The sequence below is a fragment of the Hermetia illucens genome, chromosome 6 (assembly GCF_905115235.1).
Source record: "Hermetia illucens chromosome 6, iHerIll2.2.curated.20191125, whole genome shotgun sequence".
Lineage (NCBI taxonomy): Eukaryota > Metazoa > Arthropoda > Insecta > Diptera > Stratiomyidae > Hermetia > Hermetia illucens.
In genome coordinates, this window is record NC_051854.1 from 82,350,686 (window position 1) to 82,374,047 (window position 23,362).

The 23,362-nt window shown below is 44.0% G+C and overlaps 2 protein-coding genes across 6 annotated transcripts in view; one reads left to right on the forward strand and one right to left on the reverse strand.

The window, feature by feature from the left end:
- Positions 1-18,687, reverse strand: part of LOC119660057 — a 38,347-nt gene extending 19,660 nt beyond the window's left edge. The window contains exons 1-4 of the mRNA XM_038068435.1: positions 18,468-18,687; positions 18,099-18,333; positions 6,665-6,910; positions 6,405-6,598 (exon numbers count right to left, since the gene is read on the reverse strand). Coding sequence (XP_037924363.1) covers positions 6,405-6,598; positions 6,665-6,910; positions 18,099-18,333; positions 18,468-18,534 — 742 coding nt within the window. The 5' untranslated portion in view covers positions 18,535-18,687. The remainder of the gene's footprint in view (positions 1-6,404; positions 6,599-6,664; positions 6,911-18,098; positions 18,334-18,467) is intronic.
- Positions 1-23,362, forward strand: part of LOC119660274 (dynein beta chain, ciliary) — a 146,923-nt gene that overhangs the window by 1,472 nt on the left and 122,089 nt on the right. The window contains exon 1 of one of the 5 annotated variants that reach the window (XM_038068737.1): positions 898-989. The exons of the other annotated variants lie outside the window; for them this stretch is intronic. The gene's annotated coding sequence lies outside the window, so the exon portion shown is untranslated. Of the gene's footprint in view, positions 1-897; positions 990-23,362 lie in introns of those variants that run through there. 5 annotated transcript variants of the gene reach the window in all.

Genomic DNA, 23,362 nt, shown 5'->3' on the forward strand with positions numbered 1-23,362 from the left:
TCCGATGTGACACCGAGTCGCCCAAATAAAAAGGAAGCTTTATCAAGTGACGCGACTGACCGTGCGGAGATGGCAACTCCAATACCTTGTAGTGTCTCTGTTCCGGAAGAAAGCTCAGTCAGAGTCGTTAGTCCTGAGCAGATGGATTCGAGCACAAACCGAGTGAGTTCAAGTGCAGTCGATCGTCCTAGCTAGAGCCAAAGAAGAAAGGCTCATCAGGAAATGTGCAGCAGTGGTGAAGCGTATGCGGTCGGCAACGTTCCTCCAGAGGAACGCCAGCAAAGGCGGCAAAAACGGGCAAACGGATGGAACTGGAGGAACTATTGGACCGCATCTCCTTCTATAGGCGAACGTGGAGAACAGTGGAAGACAATTGGAGAGCAGAAACTGCCTCACTTCCCACTGAAAACGCTGCTTGCGTCAAACGGACCGCAGATAGCCCACTGCAAAGGGAACCGGAAAAAAAATGGAAAGAGGACGACGTGCCTGAAGGAGACTTCATCGAAGTATGTAGTTTTCAGGGCGCAAAAACATAAGGTGAAGAAGGAAAAAAGAAACAACTGACTCCACCGCCATAGATATGTCTGCTCAAAGATAAGGAGTCTGCCCATCAAAAACCAGTAGCAGAAAAGACGAGGAAACGAAGAAGGAGTAGATCGTCAGCTCTGCTCATTAAGCTGACGGAAGGCGAGACATTCGCGGAAGTCCTTAGTGAAATCCGCTACAGGATGAAACCTGAAGGTAACGGAGCGGAGGTGTCTGCCATATGGAAAACCAGGAGTGGCGGAGTTCTCGTCAAACTGGACCCAAAGATGACTAACAAAAGTGCGTTCTGCGGAGCTGTCAAAGGGCTATTGGGGAAGGAGGTTCTTGATTCCAGCCTAGAGTCCATGTGCTCTCTAGAAATCCGGGATCTTGATTGCCTCACAGAAAAGGTCGAAGTAGAGGAGGCGATAAAGCGTGAAGGTCCAGAGGTAACCAATGCCCGGGTAAGTATCACCTCTGTAAATGCTCAAGACCGTGGTGGAAGTCCCCGAGCGATATGTTAGGAAACTCCTTAGCAGCGAGAGAATCAAAATTGAATGAGTAGTATGCAGGGTGCGAATCCGGATAGTCCCCACCAAGTGCTACAGGTGTCTGGACTGTGGACATACGTCAGCAGCTTGCAAGGGACCGGACAGGAGGACAGCTTGTCGGAGATGCGGTCAAGTGGGTCATTAAGCGAAGACTTGCAATGACAGCGAGAGTTGCGTTCTCTGCAAGGATCGTGGCCCGAACTGCGGTACTACAGCGGACGCGTGTGGGATTCACACCCACTAAAAACCACCCCCGGTCTCTCCAGCCCCAGCCCCGCGGGACCACCATTGAGGTATTACTTCGCGGGGTAGATTTGCTCTTAGGCACTCATCCTTCTCCTATTTACAGCTTTCCTCCTTCTTTGTTCCTTCAGCAACTCCAACTGCATTTGGATGATTGCGGAGCCAACCGCAAGCCACTTCTCCTCGGACTCCAGCATCTCAGTAACCAAGCTCTCCGGGGTCCCGCTCCTGCCCAACACCTAGTTTAAGCTCCTTCTCTCCATCGCAAATCGTGGGCAGTGAAACATCACATGCTCTGGATCCTCCGGTATGCCATCGCATCTGGGACAGTTCGGAGAATCATCCAACCCAAAGCAGTGCAGATACTGCCTGTAGCAACCACCGTGTCTCGTGCGAAACTGGGTAATATGGTAGTTGGTCTCCCCATGTTTTCGCTCAAGCCACGCACTAATGTTGGGAATGAGCCTGTGCGTCCACCGACCTTTCGTAGACTCGTCCCATCTGCGTTGCTAGAGATCAAGTGACTCTGACCTTGCCGCATTTCTACGCTGTGCATGCCCCTCCATATGTCTTGCATTGTACAGGACACTCATTTCTTTAGCCAGAATGTCGACCGGGATCATACCTGCCACCACCAATACTGCCTCATCTTATGTGGTTCTAAAAGCACTGCAAACCCTCAAAGCCATCCGCCGGTAAACCGAGTTTACCTGCTTCCGTCTCTGAGAGTTTGCAAGCGCCTCTGCCCACACAGGCGACGAGTAGAGCAGGATGGAGCGCACCACTCCGGCTAGCACCAACCCCCGGCAATGTTTCGGTCCACCAATATTTGGCAACATTTTTGCAAGTGCCGTGATGGCACTGGCTGCCCTTTGGCATGCATACTCTAGGTGTTCCCTAAAACTCAATTTGGTGTCAATTATTACCCCCAGGTATTTGATAGCCGGCTTTGATACGACCGTATGTCCACCGACCTCCACTTTCACAGTGTTATTTTTCCTGTGGTTCGTTATTAAGACCGCTTCCGTTTTCGCGTCCGCCAAGGTCAGCCCGGCCTTTTCTAGCCAGGACTTTACTGCTCTCACTGTTTCCGTTGCGTAAACCTCCACATCTTCTGGGGGTTTTGCTGTAACAACCACAGCTAGGTCATCAGCAAAGCCGACAATCGTAGTTCCCCTCTGGGATGGGAAGAGCAAGCACCCCATTATACATGATATTCCACAATAGGGGACCAAATACCGATCCCTGTGGTACACCGGCTGTGACAATGTACTCTTTGGGGCCCTCATCCGTCCCGTACCAGAGAGTCCTCTCTGAGAGGTAGTTTTCCACCAAATTCGCTAAGTATCCGGGGACACCTATGTCAGCCAACGCCCCTTTAATTCTTTTCCAGTTGGCCGAGTTGAATGCGTTTTTGACATCCAACGCCACCACGGCACCTTTTGCCAGGTTTACCACCATGCCAATTGCGTCCACCGTAGAGTGGGCACGTCGGAAACCAAACTGGCATTCCGACAAACCATTGCTGGCTTCGACGATGGGCAGGAGTCTGTAGTAGATGACTCTCTCCATCATCTTCCCCTTGTATCCAACAGGCAGATAGGAAGATACGACGCTGGGTTTCCAGGTGGCTTGCCAGGCTTCAGAAGCAACACCAACTTTTGCTTTTTCCACTGGGCAGGGAATATTCCTTCTTTTAGGCACGCCTCGAAGGTGTTGGCGAAAAGGTTGGGCCTAGTCTTCACTGCCAGTTTCAAAGCTCGGTTGGGGATGCCATCCAAACCTGGGGCCTTATTGTCACCGAACCTACCACATATTTCCCGCAGCTCCTCTACAGTTACAGGCGGTATTATGCCGTCATTTAGCTGAACAAAAATTTGCCTTCCCCTATTTTCGTGATGAAGGAACAGAGTGGTAACAATCTGTTTCAGGAGGCGCGGACAGGTCACCTGGGGTGATTTCCGTAAGCCTCGCCCCAAGGGTTTATGTCGGCATGGTCGCACAGCTGTTTGAAGCAGTTCTTTTTGCTCCTCCGAATGGTTTCCTTTAGGCGGCCACGCAATTGCTTGTGTGCCTCCTCTCGACCGCCGCCACCGGGTTTTCCCCTGAGCCTCTGGCAAAGCCTCCTTGCCCGAAAACATGCGGCTCGCAAACTTGCGATTTCGTTGTTCCACCAGTAGTTGGGTTGCCTACTGGGGAGCAATCGCCTTCTGGGCATAGTAGCATCGCATGCTTCCGTCACCCATCGAGTGATCTGGGTGGCTTTCTCTCCAGCCGTACCATTCAGGGAAAACGTGTCCCCCTCCCCCCGGTATTCTGCGAAAACTCTTTTTCGAGCTCGATCCGCCCTTGATCTCTATGTAGATTGCCTGGTGGTCGCTGTGAGTATAGTCCTCACTGACATGCTCAGCGAGTGGCACTCACGTATGTCAGGTCCACTATTGACCCCAGGCCCCTTCCCCGGAAAGTGTACGAAGACACAACATTCGCCAGTACCACGTCCAGCTCCGCGAATGCTTCGAGGAGAACACGTCCCCTGATATTAGTTACCCGGCTGCCCCATTCAAGAGCCCACGCATTGAAATCGCCTCCTATTATGATCGGCCAACGTCCTCTTGCATCCATACTCGACGAGTGTAGCGCTGGGTGGAGCATAGCAGCTGTAGATGTGGATGCCCTTCACCTTCGCTCTGATGAAGCCCTCCTCCGGGTGCTCCATTATTTCCTGGAAGGCTTGTTCTCCACAAGTCCACAGCGCTGCTTGGCCCGTTTGGTCTTTGACCCAAACGCTACCACCGCGGTTTCGGTATGGTTCACTTAGTATGGCCACATCGATGTTTTTCTCGCGGATGGTTTGCGCGAGTAGATCCTGCGCCGCCTCGCAGTGGTTGAGGTTGATTTGTATCAACCTCATCTGCGATTTGTGCTAAGGGCTCTCCTGTATTCCGGGCACCTGCTGCTGCCCGCAATGTGTCGATGGTCCACATCCTATTTTCCTTTGCACAGTAGACAATTTGGGTCAGCTCCGCAGTCCTTGCTGATATGGCCTTCCACTCCGCATCTCCTGCATTGCTTTTACCTGTCATTTGTGCTAGTGCATGCCTTCACAATGTGACCAAAACCAAGGCATCTAAAGCACCGTTTTAACGCCACCTGTTCCCTAAGGCGACACATAACTCAGCCTATTCTCACTCTCCCTGCTGCTAACAGTTTGAGTGCGTTCTCCACTGGTAGGCTGATGATGGCGGTTTGTGGTCCCCCATAGGCTTTCCTTAGCGTTTTCACCACTGACTCTTGTAGTCCGGCAAGATCGAACTGTTTCTCCAACGCTTCGCGAACCTCCTTCTTCGTCGTGATTTCATCTATATCTTTGCAGATTATACTGATCTCCGGCCTGCTAGCTCTTATGTCGGCTTCCTGCCCTAAAGTCTTCCCGATTTGGCTTAAGAATTTGCCCGCGGTTTCAACATAAGATCTCCCTTCTGGGACCGTCTAATGCGGCTGACGCTGTCTCCCAAATTGGTGAGTTCGGGGTCTGCCTTCACGTTCCTGAGAATGTCGGCGTATGACCCTTCGCCCCGTTTGGAAATGAAAATCACCTCCGGTCTAATCTTCCTCCGATAATTTCTTTTCCGCGGTTATACCTTCCTCCAAGCTTCCACGTCCGCCTTTGAAGGTTCGATCCCTTTTCTCGAGGTAGCCACTGCAGTATTTTCACTGACAGCTTCAGACGTACTTTTCATGAACTCCGCCTTTTTGGGAGTTGAGTCCTTTTTTCTTTTCGGGGTTTGCTGGCCTGTTGAGTCATTCAGCTTCTCGCGCAGCCTCTTCCTCGGTTTCTCCCCTTTTGTGTTTTGCACCGGCGTTACTTGAGTTACCTGGTTCATTTTTCCAATCGGCGACTTCGCTACTCGTTCATCCTGGGCCTTGCCGTACGTCAAACGGATGCCTCTTATCATCATATTTTGGTGAATGTTCCTGCGGTCCTTTATAAACTCACACAGCTGCATGATCTTCTTACCGAGGGCAGTAAAGGCTGCTCCAGACTGATCATTGCCCAAAACATCGCTCGGGTGAATCGGCGTCAGTGATTCTTCCTCATCGAAGACTCCCGCAAAACGCTTCCCACTGGGGGTAGCGATCGTGGGGGCTTGTGCCTGTGTGGGAGGGGATCTGCGAAAAATCGAGGTCCTTCTGGAGCCGGTTCAAGTTCCTCCCGTACGCTTGTAACGTTAGATGCCACAGTAGCCAAGGTTCCCACTACTGCGGTCGTTGGATATCGATGGCCGGGAGCCCGCTTGCTCACCCCCAAAAACCGCCGGTACTGGGTTTCCGAAGCCCTACACCGTAACTTCATTCTTCTTCTGCTCCTCCATGTTTGGTTTTATTTCTGGGTATCCTTCCCATAGCCAATTTTTATCCACGGGTGGGCGTTTACTTCCCACCTACCTGGCCTGCGCATAAACATGCCCATACACGCACATCTCCGGATGCATGCATGTGCATGGTCATGACACATTCGCCGAGCATTCCCTTATCCGCACGAAAGGACGCGTCTGATGGGAGATTTGGCAACTCCACACAGGATATGTTCAGAATAAGAATACTCCGAAATGATACGTGTCTATCCTGTAATGAGGAACCGGAATCCACAGAACATTTTCTATGTGAGTGCCCCACCTATGGATTATGGTGCTGATGTTCTCCAACTGCAACGGGTACCATCACATCTACTAACGGAAATCCTACGATACGTAAACGAATCCGGGATATTCCGTTGGACGGGGAAATCGAGTACAATGGACGACTAGGGTCTGAGTACTCAGAGGCTTTACTTCTTCCCACTCCAAATACCCACAATTGTAAACTGGGGTAAGATGTTTACCTATGGGACATATATGTATACTTACTTATGGAACATCTTGTTGGGTTAGTTCTAGCTTTTTTTGAATTGGCGGATTGAAATTTTCTTCCACAAAAATCCTTTTATATTTTATGTACAAACATCTTAAAATATATCACACTAGAAATACTCACAAATCAAAACCATTAACATAACATTTCACAATTATGTTTAAAATTAATCAGCATAAATGCCATCATATGAGAATTTCTTGAAGAGGTTTACCATAATACTCTTGCAAACCTCAGCTATGGCGGTGTCAATGGAGGGAGCCAGTTCCGTCCAGACGTCACGCCAGTTTTCGTTCAAGAAAGCATTCATATTTTCACCAAGGGTTTTATCTCCGTTGAAGAGGTTTGTCAGGCGGATCGATACCCTAGAACGAATGATGTTTATAACATATTTATTGCCATTTAAAATGTTATTAATCCTTTGAACTTACTTTTTAGGTTCAAGGCGCAACTTGATTTTATCGATGTCCAAATATTGGTGTCCGTCTTTTTCGTTAATAATTGGTTTGTATTTTGCGGCCAATTTTACGTTCTCCATAGCAATAACTGCATCACCATCCCCTGTTATTGGAAGCAACAAAATTCTTCCACTGGCTTTGTACTTTCCACGGATGCTGAGCTTTGGAACGGATGCGTACATTTCAAATTTACTGGTGTGGGGGTCTTTGGTGAAACCGCTGTAATAAAGAAATTGTTTCTTGCTGTTACTGCTTGAATTCAAATCCGAGGGGCGACCACCGTCACCATCGTGCCGTCAATTAAGGATTTATTCTATTATACATTCTACACTTAGTATACATTAATGCCATGGAACATTGGGATGAAGTTCTTTTTGGTAGATCTCCCAGAAAAATGCCGGAAAACACGTAAAAAGAGCAATGAACTACTCGTAAACACGTTCTCCCCCAACCTACCTCAACCCGAAGAAAGAGTGAGCTAAGACTTATAATTCCACAGGCATTTTTGGAATGTTTATGTTGCGCTTCTTCTGCTGGTAGATTAGTAAACTTCTGCAATCTTCGACATTGGTTAACACTTTTTAACGGTTTTGGGCTAATTGGTGATATTTACCAGGAAGAATCTCAACTATTGACGTATCTGTTTACTGATCAAATTATGCCGCTCAACATACATGTTTGGTTATTCAGCTAATTCAAGTTACACGTTTCCAAATGTTAGCACTCTCTTGTTTTGTATGAATTATTTATGGTAGACAAACTATTCCCTCTTCTTTACGCACGTGTTTTTTTTATAGAGAAAAAACACAAATTGTATGTTAATTGATTAGTTAAATTCGTTATTGATAATAAAGTATAGATGTATCTGTAATTTCCGTTTCCTTTGGTTTCAAAATGTGGCTTTGTGAATCTTCATTCGATTTATTGTTTTGCTTTCACAAGTCCAGAGATAGAAGTTTTCTAGCTTGATTTCACTGGATGCAATAGATGAACTGATTAGAAGACAAAACTGACAGTGTGTAGGTCATACTATTAAATGGAACTCATATTTCTGGCGACACAAAGATCAAACCATAGAAGGGAGACCTAAAGGAGGTTGAAGGACTGATGATGTCAGTTAAAATAGTAGAAGTTTTCGTCAATACTGAGGCATTCAAACTAGAAGGTCGTGAAATTTTATAGTCAAAAACGGATAGCAACACCTCCCAAGAGATGGATTTTTAACAAAATTCGATATTGGATGACAGAAGGATAGTGCGAAATAGACGAAGTTTGAAGGACATTTGCATGACAATTTTCAGTGAAATTGATGGAGCTACTCTTTTATAATTTGGGTACAAGTTTATAATTTGGCCACAAAAATAGAATTTTGCTTTTTAAATTTACGAGGCCACTATGACAGGTTAGTTTTTCTGATTGTCTCTGTCTCTGTACGAGGAAGAGGACCATAAGTTCATTAAATCCACGAATCTTGAAGAAACTGGTGAAAGTAAGCTGGGAGGGTTCCCACAATCAAAACCATTTGGAATGGCATAGAGATTTATAGCATCGTGTTCTGGGTCTAGAAAGCAACTATTTCTGAGTTAGTAAATCAGGCAGTATAGGTAAAGATGGTCTGGCACAGCTAGTAAAACTTTCAGTGGTGGCTGTTTTGTATGTTCATAGTTTTTCAGCTGTTGGTCTTCAAGAATACCACATCGCGGTAAAGTTTTGTTATCTATTCGGAAAACCGGGGCGGAAAATCTTATGCTGTAAACGACCTTAAATGTTTGAGTGGTTTTCCGGTTTTAAAAAAAGCGGACAATCAATTGATTGCCAACCTTGCCTAGCATGTCCTTCAATGGCTTAAATCGATGAAAGTATCGACAAAATTCTCGAACCATTTTAGTCAGAAGTTGTGTATCTCATCAGCGGGAAGTACACAGAAAGCGATGAAGGAACGGCAAACTGTTTGCTTGAAGTGCACTTTCCAGGGAGCATCCCAAATTTCGTCTCGGGGCTGACAGGTTCACACAGCGGAGAGACTGGAATTGGACATGCAAAGTAGTATTACTGATCGATTCATAAGGGATACGGACATTCCGAAGTAGCCACTTCACCATAGGCAACACGTCTACCAGAAAGGCAAATCCTCGGAGACAATACTTCATGAGCTCACGGCAAAAACTGAAAAGGCGATGTCGGAAAAAGAATACGCCTTAGGAGCATTCATAGACATCGAAGGTGCCTTCATTCGCGGCAGTTTGTGACGCAGCAAGACACCATGGAATCGAACCGCTGTTAATCACTTGGATCCTTCACATGCTGGAGTGGAGAAAAATTCACATACTAGTCGGCCAGTAGTCTATTGAGGCATGATATCTTAAGGGCTTCCCAGAGGGAGGGGTTCTCTCCCTTCTGTTATGGTTCGCCCAAGTATTTGCGGACGATGTAACCGTAATAATTACCAGCAAATTGCGAACCGCATGAATGCAACTCTGCATGAAATCCACAGTTGGTGCCTCTGCAATTGATTTACGGTGAAAGCTAAAAAGACTGAACTAGTTATATTCGCTAGAAACATCAGGTTGGCCAGCTATACACTACCCATCTTATCAGGGCGGAAATGGAGCTGGTAAAAACAGTCAAGTATTTAAGAGTACATTTCGACTCCAAGCTAACGTGGAAGCAAAATATCCAGGACCAATATCAGAAATCCAGTAGATTGCTCTGGTGTTGTAGGGCTGCGATAGGCAAGACCTTGGGACTTTCAACAAAACGGATTCATTGGGTACATACATCTATGATAAAGCCCATTTTGATGTATGCGTGCATCGAGACTGAATTTTGCTAACAGCAGGAAGCTGCTGATGTAGATTCAGAGGCTTTGTCGCCTAAGTATTATTGGAACAATGAGTACTACGCCGACTGCGGCACTCGAAGCTACCCTAAATCTTCACCAATGGGCCAGTCATGGAAAACGGATCGGGCGCAAGGGTGTTCTCGGATCACCCGATTATGGAATTGACCCGACCCCTGGGAAAAATGACGACCACATTCCAGGTGGAAATATGGCATTTAATTGGCAGCAGAGGAATGTCTGCGACAAAATTGGAGGGCCCGCACCTTTCAAATCTGTTCCGACAGTCGAGCAGCATTATCGGGATTAAACAGCAACGACATATCAAGCCAGTTGGTGTGCAGTTATCATCAGGTGCTGCTGAAACTTGGCCGATTGAACGAAACATTCCTGATCTGGGTGTCAGGCTATTCAAACTTCTGACAGACAAAATCCGTCCATTCACAGTCAGGTCTACTCTGAAGGATGAAATTGCAAGAATTGATACAGCCGAGTGGAGAAATTTGAACTCTTGTCGGCAGTCGAAAACCCTTGTGAAAGTACTCGAGGCCTCAAGTTAGACATGAAAACCCTAGTAGGACTTGGGACGGGACACTGCTGCTTAAAATACCATAGGGAAAAGGTAGGGGCGATGGTTTCGGTTATATGCAGCCAATGTGCGGAGGTAGAAGAAGCGACTCTACACTTCATATGCGGCTTCCGGCCTCCTCAAATCTTCCACAAAGACATCTTATTAAGGTTTTCTTTAATGAAGAGTCTGCACACTCTCCGCTTCTGGAGAATATTCTCAGATTGGCTAAAGCCTGTCAACGCCCTAGGCGGGAAGCTACTGAAAAGGCGATTTATGGGGATAGTACAATAGGCCTAACAAAGGAGCTGCGGCTTCCCCCACTAAACTAAACCAAACTACTTGCCTTTCTATGGGTGATTTCAGTATCATTTTTGGTAATGAATTGGTATTAACGCATAAGGTGTCAGAGCCACGTTACTTCTAAATTACAGCGGCTGGGTTGATTCCAAACCCTCCTTCAGAAGCTCGCTGCCTAATTCATGACCATGTTTTTTCTCGAGTTAAGTTCTTTTTGTTTACAACTACACATACAAAATGGGGATATCCGTGATTGATATGGGGTTGCACCAATCGTGGAAAAACTGTGAGAGCGCCGTTTTCGACGGTAGTCAGCGTAAACATGGTAGTCAGAATATAGATTAACCTATGAACTTCTATCGATAATATAGTTTCAAAATCTGCAGTTACTAAGCTTCTTCTGGTTGCTGGATTCATGGAGTGCCTTACAGATGAAATATTCGAGTTGCTCCTTTGATCACTCCGGTTAATTGATGGCTCCATACCAAGCTCAAGTGATACTTCTTGGAAAATGGAGGGTAATCTCAGCACTTTCCACTATTACTAACTTAGTGTTTCCTGTTCATTTCCTTGGTGGAGTACACAGGACATCCCCACAGATTGTGCTTCAGTTTCACTATTGTCACACTTAACGCATAATAGAGATGCATAAGCGAATATCGGCTTAATAATTTCAACAAACACTATATGAGACCTACATAAGTGCCACCGAACTGTTGAGGCAAATGTCTGCCTGCACAGCCCGTTTCATTTTTTACCTCTGCATGTTTGTTTCAAAGAGGCTTCTTATCTAGAATACCTTTGAGTTATTTCACTTCTTCGGAGAGTTAAAGGGTTGTATCCTTCATCTCTGGAAAGCGGAAACCATTCAGTTTACTCGTTTTTAAGGTCTTGAATAAAATAAACCATTATTAAAATGGGTTTGCTATTTGACTGCTTATCTGTTGCATGCACTTTTCTCAGAAACGGTTATTCCTATAAACCTTTCATACCTGAAGCGCTTAGCTTCCGCTTTCCGACGTGTTGTAAATAATACCATTGTGTTTTTTTTTGGTTTTATTGAAAGCCCGTGTCGGAGGCACCAATTATCAATGAAATCTACTACGCGTTGCATATTTCTACTCAGTATCCCGAAGCCTGAACAGCTAGCACAGTCACGTCATCCGCATAAGTTTGGGTGTGCATTGAGAGATTTTGCAGTTCACACAGCAGTGAGTCGATCAATATTCTCTACAGATTTGGCGATAGCTTCTGTTGTCGATCAGCACCTACTTCAGAAAATAGCAACCTCTGCGTTAGCCTATCAGAAATTCAGTTTACTAAAGTATCATCGACGCCACGCTTTCTGGTGGCATCAGAAAGTTTTTAGAAAGGCGCACAATCAAAGGTATCTTTAGTGTCTACGAACCCCTCATCGCGTACTCGCCTTTCAAAATTATGTCCTCTATCTGATCGTTTAGTGGGTGCAACCTCCTCTCCAGACATTTCAGCGATAATGATGTTAATTTGATCTTCCAAAAGTTCTTTGGATTTAAATATGAAGTATGAAGATTTACTTAGCTTTCCGCCAAGAAGTGGACTTTTAGCCTAAAACAAGATAGACTAGAAGAATATTTCTTAGGATTCGCTCTAGGTATCTTCTATTGGCATCATTGAATAGATGTCATCCATGCCATTTGCTTTGGACTACCCAACGGCAGTATAGCAGCTCTCGCTTTTTCCCTTTTAACCACTGCGCCAGAATTTAAAATTCCGCTTGCCAAAAGACTCGTGTTGAAACCTCCTCCCCCTTTTCTGGTCTGTTCTGTCAGATGGTGTACTTCTAAGGGAGTATGCACTGGTTCAACTTTCAAAGTCCAATTCTGTCAACTTACCCCTTTGAAGTTCGGTTCCTTACGAAAGGTTCTATGTCATCTTGTTGCGAATTTCTTACGAGCCTCTCATATTCACGCTATGAGTTTCTGAAGTTCATTTATTATTTTTTTTTGAGAATTGTGGGGTCCTAAGTCCGCATCAACTTGATGTCGGACCGGACTAAATGGGGAGTAGCTTACTCCCTCTTTTTTTGGTCCACAGACTCCCCGTTTAGGGCTTTATTTACTGTTTTTATTCTTATAGCTTTCATAAGTCATCTGGTTGATTTCTTGATTTTTTTAGCAATTCCTGGTGTTTGCCTTTGGTAATAGAACAAGACTTTGAAGTACTTTAAAAGTGTGGGATTTGGAATCCCGGATTGTTTTCATATCGCCAAAGGATCGTCTAGGAAGACTTTGTTTCGCACCTGCTAGTTTCCAATCAACTCTAATATCTTTAAAGTGATGACTGTGGGTCAATTACTTCACTTCTCCTCGGCCCAGCGAACATTGGGACAGACCTCACGTTTGTAGTACTGAGACCAGCTAAAGTGATGAAAACAAATAGCTTCTATCCTCTATAATTCCATTCCCTACTTTCCCAGTAAATATGTTGAGATTTTGCATTGCCTAGACCGGATACCGGTTGTTGCGCCGTTGATGGTGATGAATCTATTACGAGCTTGAGATCAGTTGACTCTACCAGATCCCTCAGTTCTTGCGTCGTTGGAGGACACAGAGAATCGTAGCTTCACCAAACATAGCTTATGACATCGAAATTAAGGCTAAATCGTCCTGGTAGCTGTATTTTGGGCCAGATCAGACGAAGCCACATTCTAGCCATATCCGAACACGGGCTGACAAGTGCGGTCAAAGCTAAGCTCATTGTAAGCTTCGATTTTAATGGTACAGTGAACATGCTTTGCAAAAAAACTAATAAATAATGATAAATAAGGCCAGCTATATCCAACACTCTTTGCATGAGGCGATTTGAAAAACATCATTAGCATCAACTGCATAACAACTGGTTTCCTGTTTAGGTCTCTTTTAGTATGGAACTCCAAACATCCCTATTTTGGGATGGAGTGGTGCCATAGATTAATGAGCCGGATTTTCTTGACGACCTCACCTTAGTGCCGCGGATCAAATTTTCTAAGGCGAAGTTAAAAATAATGCCCATGCCCAGCCCCCATATGATATCCTTGTTTCGAGGTCCTTGGAGAAAAAATTTAAAAAAAGGCGAAGTCAAATACTAGGAGACTGCACTAAATTATATAGGATTCATTAAACCATGTCCTTTCTGCATAGGGTGCAAAAAAGTTATTAACGGTTTGACACAATAAAGGCATATCATCGGAGCCATAGTGAAAAAATCGGTCCCCGGGGTGAAAAATATATGACTCCTCTGTTCTACTTTTATTTAATTAAAATTTTTATTCTGGACTCCCAAGAACACTACGGGTCTAACGGGAAAATATCCCTCCGCCTCTCCTCAGACCTGTTCCCTATTCTTAGACCATTGCTCTTTATTAAAGGTTTCGAAATTGACTTTGGTGCTTTTACCGGGTCTTACACATTGATGATGTTCAGCTTAATCACTGTTACTAATTTTGTCGGGATAACGAATTCTCTCATAACCGTATTCAGTTTTAGCTTGGTTGCCATAGGTGTCCTCCGAGTAGATGAAAATATGGTGCAATTGATGTCCATGTTTCAACAGTTTTTCCATCGACCATCAAAGAGAGAATTAATTTGCTGTTGATTTTCCCGGAGCGATGCCTCTTAAATATGGAGGCGACCAGTAACACCAAGTGGTTCATGAACTTATGCTCAACGTGCGGGACAGTGAATCAATGCCTGACGACTGACCACGAGGCATTATCTATCTCATATATAAAAAGGGATATATCACGCAGGGCACCTGTAAGATATTCTCTCCTATCTTGCTAGGTCGGATAGCCCCATACGTCCAGAATATCATTGGCTCACTCCAAAGAGGCTTAACTCCCGCAAACCAGCAACAGATCAGATTTTCTGTCTACATTAGTTGTACCATCTTTTCATCGACTTTAAAGCCGCCTATGATAGCATAGCCAATGTCAAAATGAATAGATAAAAGCAGCAGGAAGAGACCATTCGGCATCAACAATGGTCTATGACAAGGGGATGCCCTATCACGTGTCCTCTTTAACCTGGCCTTGGAAAAAGTGGTCCGTGATGCTGAAGTAGATGTGAGGGGTACAACTCTCTTTAAGTTCACCCAACTGTTGTCCTATGCTGACTTTATCAACATCGAAGAAGAACGACCCGAGACACGAGATCTCTGGCTGCACATCAATGGTGGTCAAAGGTAGTATAGGTGATGGAGCATAAACCCTGGGAAACGCCTGCTGAACCAACACTAACAGCTCTACTACCAAATCCTACCTCCACCTCCACGTAGTGGCCAGTGGCAGCTCTTTGTTAACGAAAAGCTTGCAGACCGAGAAGGATAAAGGTAAGTCTCCCGCGCTTAAAAATCCGACAAATTGTTCCATCTGGTCCAGCAGGTTGGGGGTTGGTTAGGGCTGACAACCTTACATGGAAAATCGATGTTACGAAGCCACGGAAGGAGTGTCGAGCAGGATGAATTTCAAAACGACGAACCCAACAACGACAACGGATAAACGATTTGCGCATTTTCTCATGGAACGTGCGCTCCCTGTACAGATCGAATGCTGCTGAGCAGCTAGCCGATACCCTGTCCCAATATAAGGCTGATGTAACAGCGTTGCAAGAGATGCGATGGACAGGGGCCGGTTTCCTGGAGAAGAGCCACTACACCATATATTATAGCGGCCATCCAGTAAACCATGTGCTCGGAGTAGGTTTCTTAGTCAGCAAGAAAATGAAACTTGCTCTTATCGGCTTTGAAAACATAAGCGAAAGGCTATGCACTCTGCGCTTGCGAGGTAAGTTTAGAAATATAAACCTCATTAACGTTCATGCCTCTGCTGAAGAAACTACATGCGGGGAAGGATACATTCTACAAGGCAGTACAAAGCCTAGAAGCCTGCCCCGGATATGATATCAAAATGATATTTGGGGATTTTAACAGCCAAGTAGGGATGGAGCCCGTAGTCAGGCGGTACGTTGGCTCCCATAGCTTACATGAAAATATAAACAATAACGGACCTAGGATTATTTAATTAGCAGTGTCACACGAAATGGTTATTGGAAGCACCTGGTTTACGCGGAAAGCGGTCCACAAGCAAACGTGGGCCTCTCCAAACGGGACCACTTTTAACCAAGTTGACCACGTGTTGATCGAACGCGGCAACCTCTCAGCCTTGAAATGTTAGAACATATGGGGGAGTTAATATAGACTAGGATCATTATCTCGTTGGCATGGTGCTCCGAGCTCGAATAACAACACCAGCCAGAATCTCCTCTGACCATTAGGTGCGAGTTAAAACTGAAGCCATTCACAACATAGCCCTCCGCAGTCAACAGGGACCCTGGAGATGAAGCATCAACACATGATCTTCACAATCGCCTGAAGAGCGTTATCATAAATTCGGCCACAAACATACTTGGCCCCAGCTGTAAAAAAAGTCGGAACGACTGATTTGATAATGAATGTAAGCTAGCTACGGAACGGAGGAATGCTGCATACCGACTAATGTTGCATTCTCAAAGGACGCGAGCACGCGCAGAGAGTTATCACGAAGCGACTTCACAGACGGAAAACGGAGCCTGGGAGAGCCAACAGGTCTGTGAACTCGAAAAATACAGGGAGCAACCGCACCAGGCGCGGAAGTTTTAACAACAAGTCAGCAGGATGAAGCCTTACATATCTCGATGTTCACCCTGCCGAGATAAGGAGGGAAATTTGATTTCCGACAGAATGGGCATATTGGAGCGATGGGTTGAGTATTCTCATGAACTACTGAACAACCAGAACATCGGTGAACAATGGAGGACAATGATCTTGCCAGTCCTCATGTATTCCTCGGAGACTTGGGTTGTTAGCAAGAAAAATTACGAACTCTTGGCCGCGTTGGAGAGAAGAATCCTCCGAAGAGTGTGTGGTACCTTACATGAGGATGGACGATTCCGAAACCAACATAACGACGAAGTCTACGAGCGATATCATGACCGACAGATTGTGGGTAAAATTCGGCTCAATAGGTTGCAATTGGTGGGCCACTTAATCGGTATTGATGAGGATGATCTAGCCCGAAAAGTCTATAAGGGCAATATCTATGGTAGAAGAAGAAAGCGAGGCAGACCCTGCCTGGGATGGAACAATGGCGTCAGTCAGGACGCCAGGCAGCGTCTCGGCACAAAACCGGGATGTCTGGAGTTCCTAATTGAGGTAGGCCTATACCGGATACCAGTTGTTGCGTCGTTGATGATGATGATGATGATGCCTTTTAGGTTTGGGCTGGCAGTTTAGGAACTATAACCTCAACTTATAAGCGACGCTTCAAAGAGAAGAGGACTTTTCTAGTAAAATATGTTGATGGAGTTATAATGTTAATAGCAAGAAATTGTTTATAAAAAAGACGAGAAATTCTTTGAAGACAAATGCAAGGATTATGGTTGTTGAGATAAGAAGAAGAATGTTTGCATTTCCTTTTTATTGGAAACCTGGCAGAAATGGAGAGTTGACAGTTAATATGTTCAGGGCGGACATATTGGGACAGTACTGAAAAACCAAGATGTGTAAATGACTGAAAAATTGGTAAGGGCAATTTGAGTGATGGAGAAACTGGTTGTGTCATTAAGTTATATTGTTGCCATCAAAGTAGCGTTTTGGGGCTGCTTTTCAAGTATTTCAGCTCAAATGGTTTCAGTTTATTTTCCGTTTGAACTTGGGCAAATAGGGAGAAAGTTCTAATCCGAAATCCAAGCCGAGGTGGTATTCGATTTCGGTGCAATGGGATCGAGGGTGTGACATACAGTTAGCTAGGGGCGAGGTTTAAAATAGCGGGCGGAATAAAGTGATTGAAACAAACTAAGAGCTAACTTAGCTTAAAATTGAATTTTATCAAAAAAGGCTTAAAGTTAGGTAAGAAGTTTCAAACTGACATGGATACCTGTTCCTTGGCTTCCAAAATTTTTGAAAATCTATTTGATGTGGGTTTGAAAGGGGTGTGACAGGTTGGTTCTGATTCGCAAGTTTTTTATTATCACGAACAGATATTAGCTTCAGAGCCAATTTTTCGGTTTTATGTCCCGAAGTCTTTTTCACGGAATAGGGATATGATGAAGAGTTTATTAGGGACTCAAAAAGCTTATAATTGAATACAGGTTGCCGCGTGCATTTCTGGTATGTCCCGGTTTATTGTCTTTAAGGTCCACGGAAGGAAGAGGACAATTACTGTCAAAGAGGTGTACCACATCGTTGTTAGTTGCAAAAGGTCTTTTTTTCACTTGAAATCCTGCAAAATTCTTTTCATTTACGACACATTGCATGAATTTTGCAGAAGAATTCTTTGCTGAAGTATCTAACGCATCATATTTACGTCTTACAGATATTCTGCATGATCACTTTTTAGCGATAGCAACGAAATACGCCTTCTAAAGTTTGCATATAAATTAACACCTTCTGAGCAGACTGAATTGGCATTATTAACTGATTATCGACACACGAGCATCCACTTTGTGTACAAACAATTCACACACTAAATTACGTACAGACGGGTCCAGCTATCTCACACTAGTTATGACTACACATTCAATCATCTTCCATTTTTGGCTACCACTTTCAACTGCCCAGATGATTTCCACTAGCATCTCGGCAACGACCTTCGCGGTTTTCAATGAACCAAACCAGAAATAAATAAATAGTAAAATTCTTACACAGCGCGATCAATTTTGGTATTGGAGAATCCGACAATGTCGATATTTTTGAAGCTCAGATCCAGGTTCAACGCTCCGGTGGCGCCTTGACTAATCACAAGTGAATTGATGCGGAATGGATCTAAAGGTGGAATTCCGAGATCCGATCGTCCTTTCGGATTGCTTTGAATAATTCCGGTTGTTACCCGAGCAATGCACTGCACATCTTCCGCTTTGCACAGTTCAATATCCGCAGCTATAAGAGATGAGGATATGCATATTATGAGGGTGAACGAGGTTGTATAAAAGGCTTTTATCTGATTCTAGAGTAAAGATTTTTAAATCAAAGATAAATTATCCAAACCAGATTTTTATTAAAGCGACACTTACGTAACTTAGCGAAGCAGGAACTAAAACAAACCACAGCCCCGAATATCAATAAAACACTCGTTTGCATTTTGTTCTCTTCAGATATTTCCGTTCCAACTATAATACTAACGAAATCTAGATACTTTCGAAACTTAAGGTATACACGCTACACGCTAATTGATTCTCGCGTCGATTCAGACCTACACCTGGCTGTTTCGCGTGTATACTAAATGAGAATTGCAATCAGTGGTTCCAATTTATATTTTTTGCGAATTTTTCAACTTTAAACGGTTCGCAGTAGTTTAGGTTTGTTTTGGATTTGTTGTTGAGAGTGGATACGAAACTTTTTCAAGGTATACACGTTCTTCCAAGATGTATCCGACCGACGATATGTTTTCATTTCCGAGAGGGAAAGAAAAGATACTTCTGGGACCGTCGAAATGAGATACATGAACCATTGGGGCTGGAGACGGTTTATTTCCAATACTATTGGCTCAATGATTAGGCAATGTTAATCATGTACATAGTGAATTGCGATAAATTAAAAAGATTTCATTTTGCATAACCGGTAGCATTATTATTATTCTATTTTTCATCAGAATTTTCGTAAGTTTCTGACGTCAGATATCCTTGTGGTTACAAATTACGTATATCTATTTAAATGGCAATATTTGTTTGATATTCTATGGTTCATATGGTTTTAAAGAAAGTATAGGGTTTTATAATAAATGGAACACAGAATCATCAAAAATTCATTTACTGCTTACAAAAAATTAGCGATGTTAGTGCTAATTAGTGATATACGTCCATTTGTACATCTAATTTAAATTGTGTCTAAAATAAAGAATTCCGAAGAAACCATTTAACTTTGTCCTAATTAGCTGTTTGTAATGGGATTTTGTAGAAAAAATTGTTTGTTCATTTAAAAGCGGCTTTCCAAAAAAAGGTTGTTAAATTTTAAAATAGAATGAAGTTGACTATGAATTTTGTTTTGAAAGTCATCTGTAACGAATAACAAGAATAATGGCGCAAGTAAACTTTTGAGACGTCCTGATAAACAAATACTGGTTATGTTAACATTGGAATGTGATGAATGTATAATGAAAACTCCCCAATGTAATAAGGAGGGAGTTTTATGTCGCCTTTTTGGCTGATTTCTTAGGGTCTAAAAAGATATAAATCCCCCCCCCCCCCTGCTTTCCTGCTTTAATTTTAAAATGCCTTGTTTTTGGCAAGAGTTTATTTTGATGTGTAATGACTTAATGGGATTGGTCTGCGTGGCCGGAGACAACCAAGAGAGGAGAGTTATTCCAAAAAAAAAATAAAAATTTGACGATGTTGACGGTTAAAGTCCGCTTGCAAACACTGGTGCTCCACCGGAGTGATCCATCGACACAGGCTTCCCTCTTTGCTAGCCAGGATCGAGAATGTGGTGGGCGAGAAGCTACAGCTTCTGAGCACTTAGGCCGTGTTGGCTATTGTACTCGCCACTCCCACGGGACACAAGGGTATATTCCGAATTCGTTAACGTATCGCAGGGTTTCCGTTAGTGGATGTGATGTTACCCGTCGCAATTGGAGAACATCGGCACCAAAGATCTGATGCCTGATGGTGGATTCCGCTTCCTCATTACAAGAGGGACACGTATCATCTTGAATAATTCCTATTCTGAACATATGCCCAGCTAGTGAATTATGGCCTGTCAGAATGTTCACAATACTCCTGCAAGTCCTGCTGCTTTTCAATAGGATGAACTTTGGCAGGAAAGTTTGGTGCGTCTTGCAGCATTTAGGATCTGCCACCTACCATTGTGGGAAGTTTGTTCCCAGTTGAAGACAGACTTAGCCAATGCTACTGATACTCCAATTGCTGGTTCCGGTCCCGGTATAGGGGAGATTGGCCCCCTTTCGCTAAAGATTCAAGATTTCATTTCCCTCTACGCCACAGTGACCAGGTGCCCAGAGAGAGATAGAGTTCAAACAGTTTCTACATTCCTGATCGATTTTCGATGTGATCAAAGGACTACACAATGCAGCAAGCACTGCAGATTGCGATGCGCCTGCCCTTCAACCGCGCGTCAATCACCCAGTTTGTCGCCCTTAGGATCGCATAAACTTGGGCTTGAAAAACCTTTGCATATTGTCCCAAAGGAAAAGTTCAATTCTCGTTTTCATTCGAGAGGTAGACTTCGGCTCCTGAACCCTGTTCTGTTTTTGAGCCATCGGTGTAGAAGACTTCCATATGTCCCGCCATACATTCCTCTGGGACTTCCCAGTTCTTTCTATGTTCTATCTATCTATTCTATCTTTCTATGTGACTTCATATCTTCTACTAAACAGATGTATGGGGTCACGAGAATCGACAGGCATTGTAAGAACTGAATTTAGTACTCGCAGTAACTGTTTGCTCAGGGATCTAATCGAATTAGTCTATGAACTGCTTTAATTGCAGTGCTTTGAATAAATATATCCAGGGGATTCAAATCGAATAATGCGTTTAGAGCTGCGCCGGATGTCGTGCTCATGGCATCAGATAGTTTACGGTGAAAACCTTTTATCTCATTTTAACCCACCACACTTCGGATGCATATACGAACATCTGCTTAATAATAGCAACGTATATCCACATTACCACATGAGGCCTGAGTCCCCATGTCGAGGCAAAGATCCGTCTGCACAGCCCATAAGCTGTGAGAACTCGTTTCATCTTTACCTCTCCATGTTTGTTCCAAAGAAATTTTTTATCTAGAGTGACTCCCAGATATTTCACTTCTTCGGAGAGTTGAGGGGTAGTACCCCTCATCTCAGAAAGGCAAAGTCCATCCAGTTTTCCCCTTTTTATGAATAATAACATTGTGGTTTTATTTGGATTAACTGAAAGACCATGTCTGAGACACCAACTGTCTATCAAATCAACGGCATGTTGTATATTTCTACACACCGTTCCTAGATCCCGATTAACAGCAAGCACAGCCACGACATCAGCATAAGCTTGAGCGTGTATTGGCAGATTTTGCAGTTCACATAGTAGTGAATTGATCATCATCCTCCACAGAGTTGGCGAAAGCACACCTCTTTGGGGGTAGCGTTTTGTTACTTCTGCTGTCAGATAGCGATCGACACCCACCTCAGCGCACAGTAATCTCTGCGTTAGCATAGCATGGATCTACTTAATTAAAGCATCTTCAACACCATGGCGGTATCACAAAGTTTTTAAAAAGGGGCACAGTCAAAAGCCCTTTCAATGTCCACGAACGCCTTCATCGCACACTCACCATTCAAAGTTGCATCCTTTATCTTTGTGACCAAAGAATGAAGAGCAGATTTACAGGGCTTTCCACGATGTTGGTTCTCATTAAGTGAGTGCGACCTAAGAGCATTTCCACGAAAGAGACGCTCCACCGGTTTCTCCAAAGCTTTCAGCAAGAATGAAGTCAAGGTGATCCGTCTGAAATTCTTTCGATTAACACATCGTTCAATAAGTCCCGGGACTAACGTAGAAATGGCGCTAATAATGCCATTTATATACCACGGTTCAGAAGTACCAACCTTCAGATAAGATGTGTCAAAATTTGATGTAATTCGAAACATAACCAAGAAAGCTATAGTGGTTAAACTGACGTTACCTTTGCAATCGTGAAAAAATGGACCAAAACGAGTTTCGTGTGTTGATAAAACATTGTTTTCTAATGGGGAAAAAACACTGTTCAAGCTCAGCAATGGCTTGAAAAACGTTATCCGGACCCTACTCCGTCGAAAACAACCATTTATCGGTGATTTTCGACATGAAACGCGGTCGTGCTGATACAAATGATGCGGAACGTTCGGGTCGGCCAAATGAGGGAGTAACTCCCGAAAACACCAAGCAAGTATTGAAAATCGTGATGGGTCACCGCAAAATGAAAGTGCGCGAGATAGCTAAGATGGTGAACATATCAACTGGTAGTGCATTTACTATTTTGCACCAAAAATTGGCTATGAAAAAGGGTTTTTCCAAATGGCTGCCGCGTTTGCTCACAATGGAACAAAAGCAACAACGTATCAATGATTCGGAGAGCTGTTTGGCACTGTTTACTCGCAATAAACAGGATTTTTTGCGTCGATATGTGACAGTGGACGAAACATGGATTCACCATTTCACTCCGGAGTCAAGTCGACAGTCAGCTGAATGGTGTACGACCGGTAAAAGCCGCCCGAAGCGTCCAAAAACACAACAGTCGGCCCGCAAAGTGATGGCGTCCGTATTCTGGGATGCGAATGGTATAATTTTCATTGACTACCTCGAAAAAGGAAAAATCATCAATAGCGACTACTACATGGTGTTATTGGATCGTTTGAAGGCCGAAATAGCGAAAAAAACGCCCACACATGAAGAAGAAGAAAGTCATCTTTCATCAAGACAGCGTACCGTGGCACAAGTCAATCAAAACGATGACCAAATTCAACGAATTAGGATTCCAACTGCTTCCTCATCCTCCGTACTCGCCGGATTTGGCCCCCAGCGACTACTGGCTCTTTGCGGATCTCAAAAAGATGCTCCAGGGAAAAAGATTTGGCTCAAATGAGGAGGTGATCGCTGCTACTGAGGCTCATTTTGAGTCAAAAGACAAATCGTTCTACAAACATGGCATTGAAAAGTTAGAGAAGCGTTGGAATGATTGTATAACCCTTGAAGGAGATTATGTTGATGAATAATAAAGAATATTGCCGATAAAATGTTGTTTTCATAGTTAGTCCCGGGACTTATTGAACGATGTGTTAATACTTACCTTTCCCAGGTTTCGATATGAAGACTACCTTGACCTTTTGCCAAGAGGGAGACACATAGTCCAGAATAAGACATTATCAAAAAATATTTCTTAGAGGTTGCTCTAAGTGCTCCATACCTTCCTTTAGTATTGCCTGATAGATGCCATC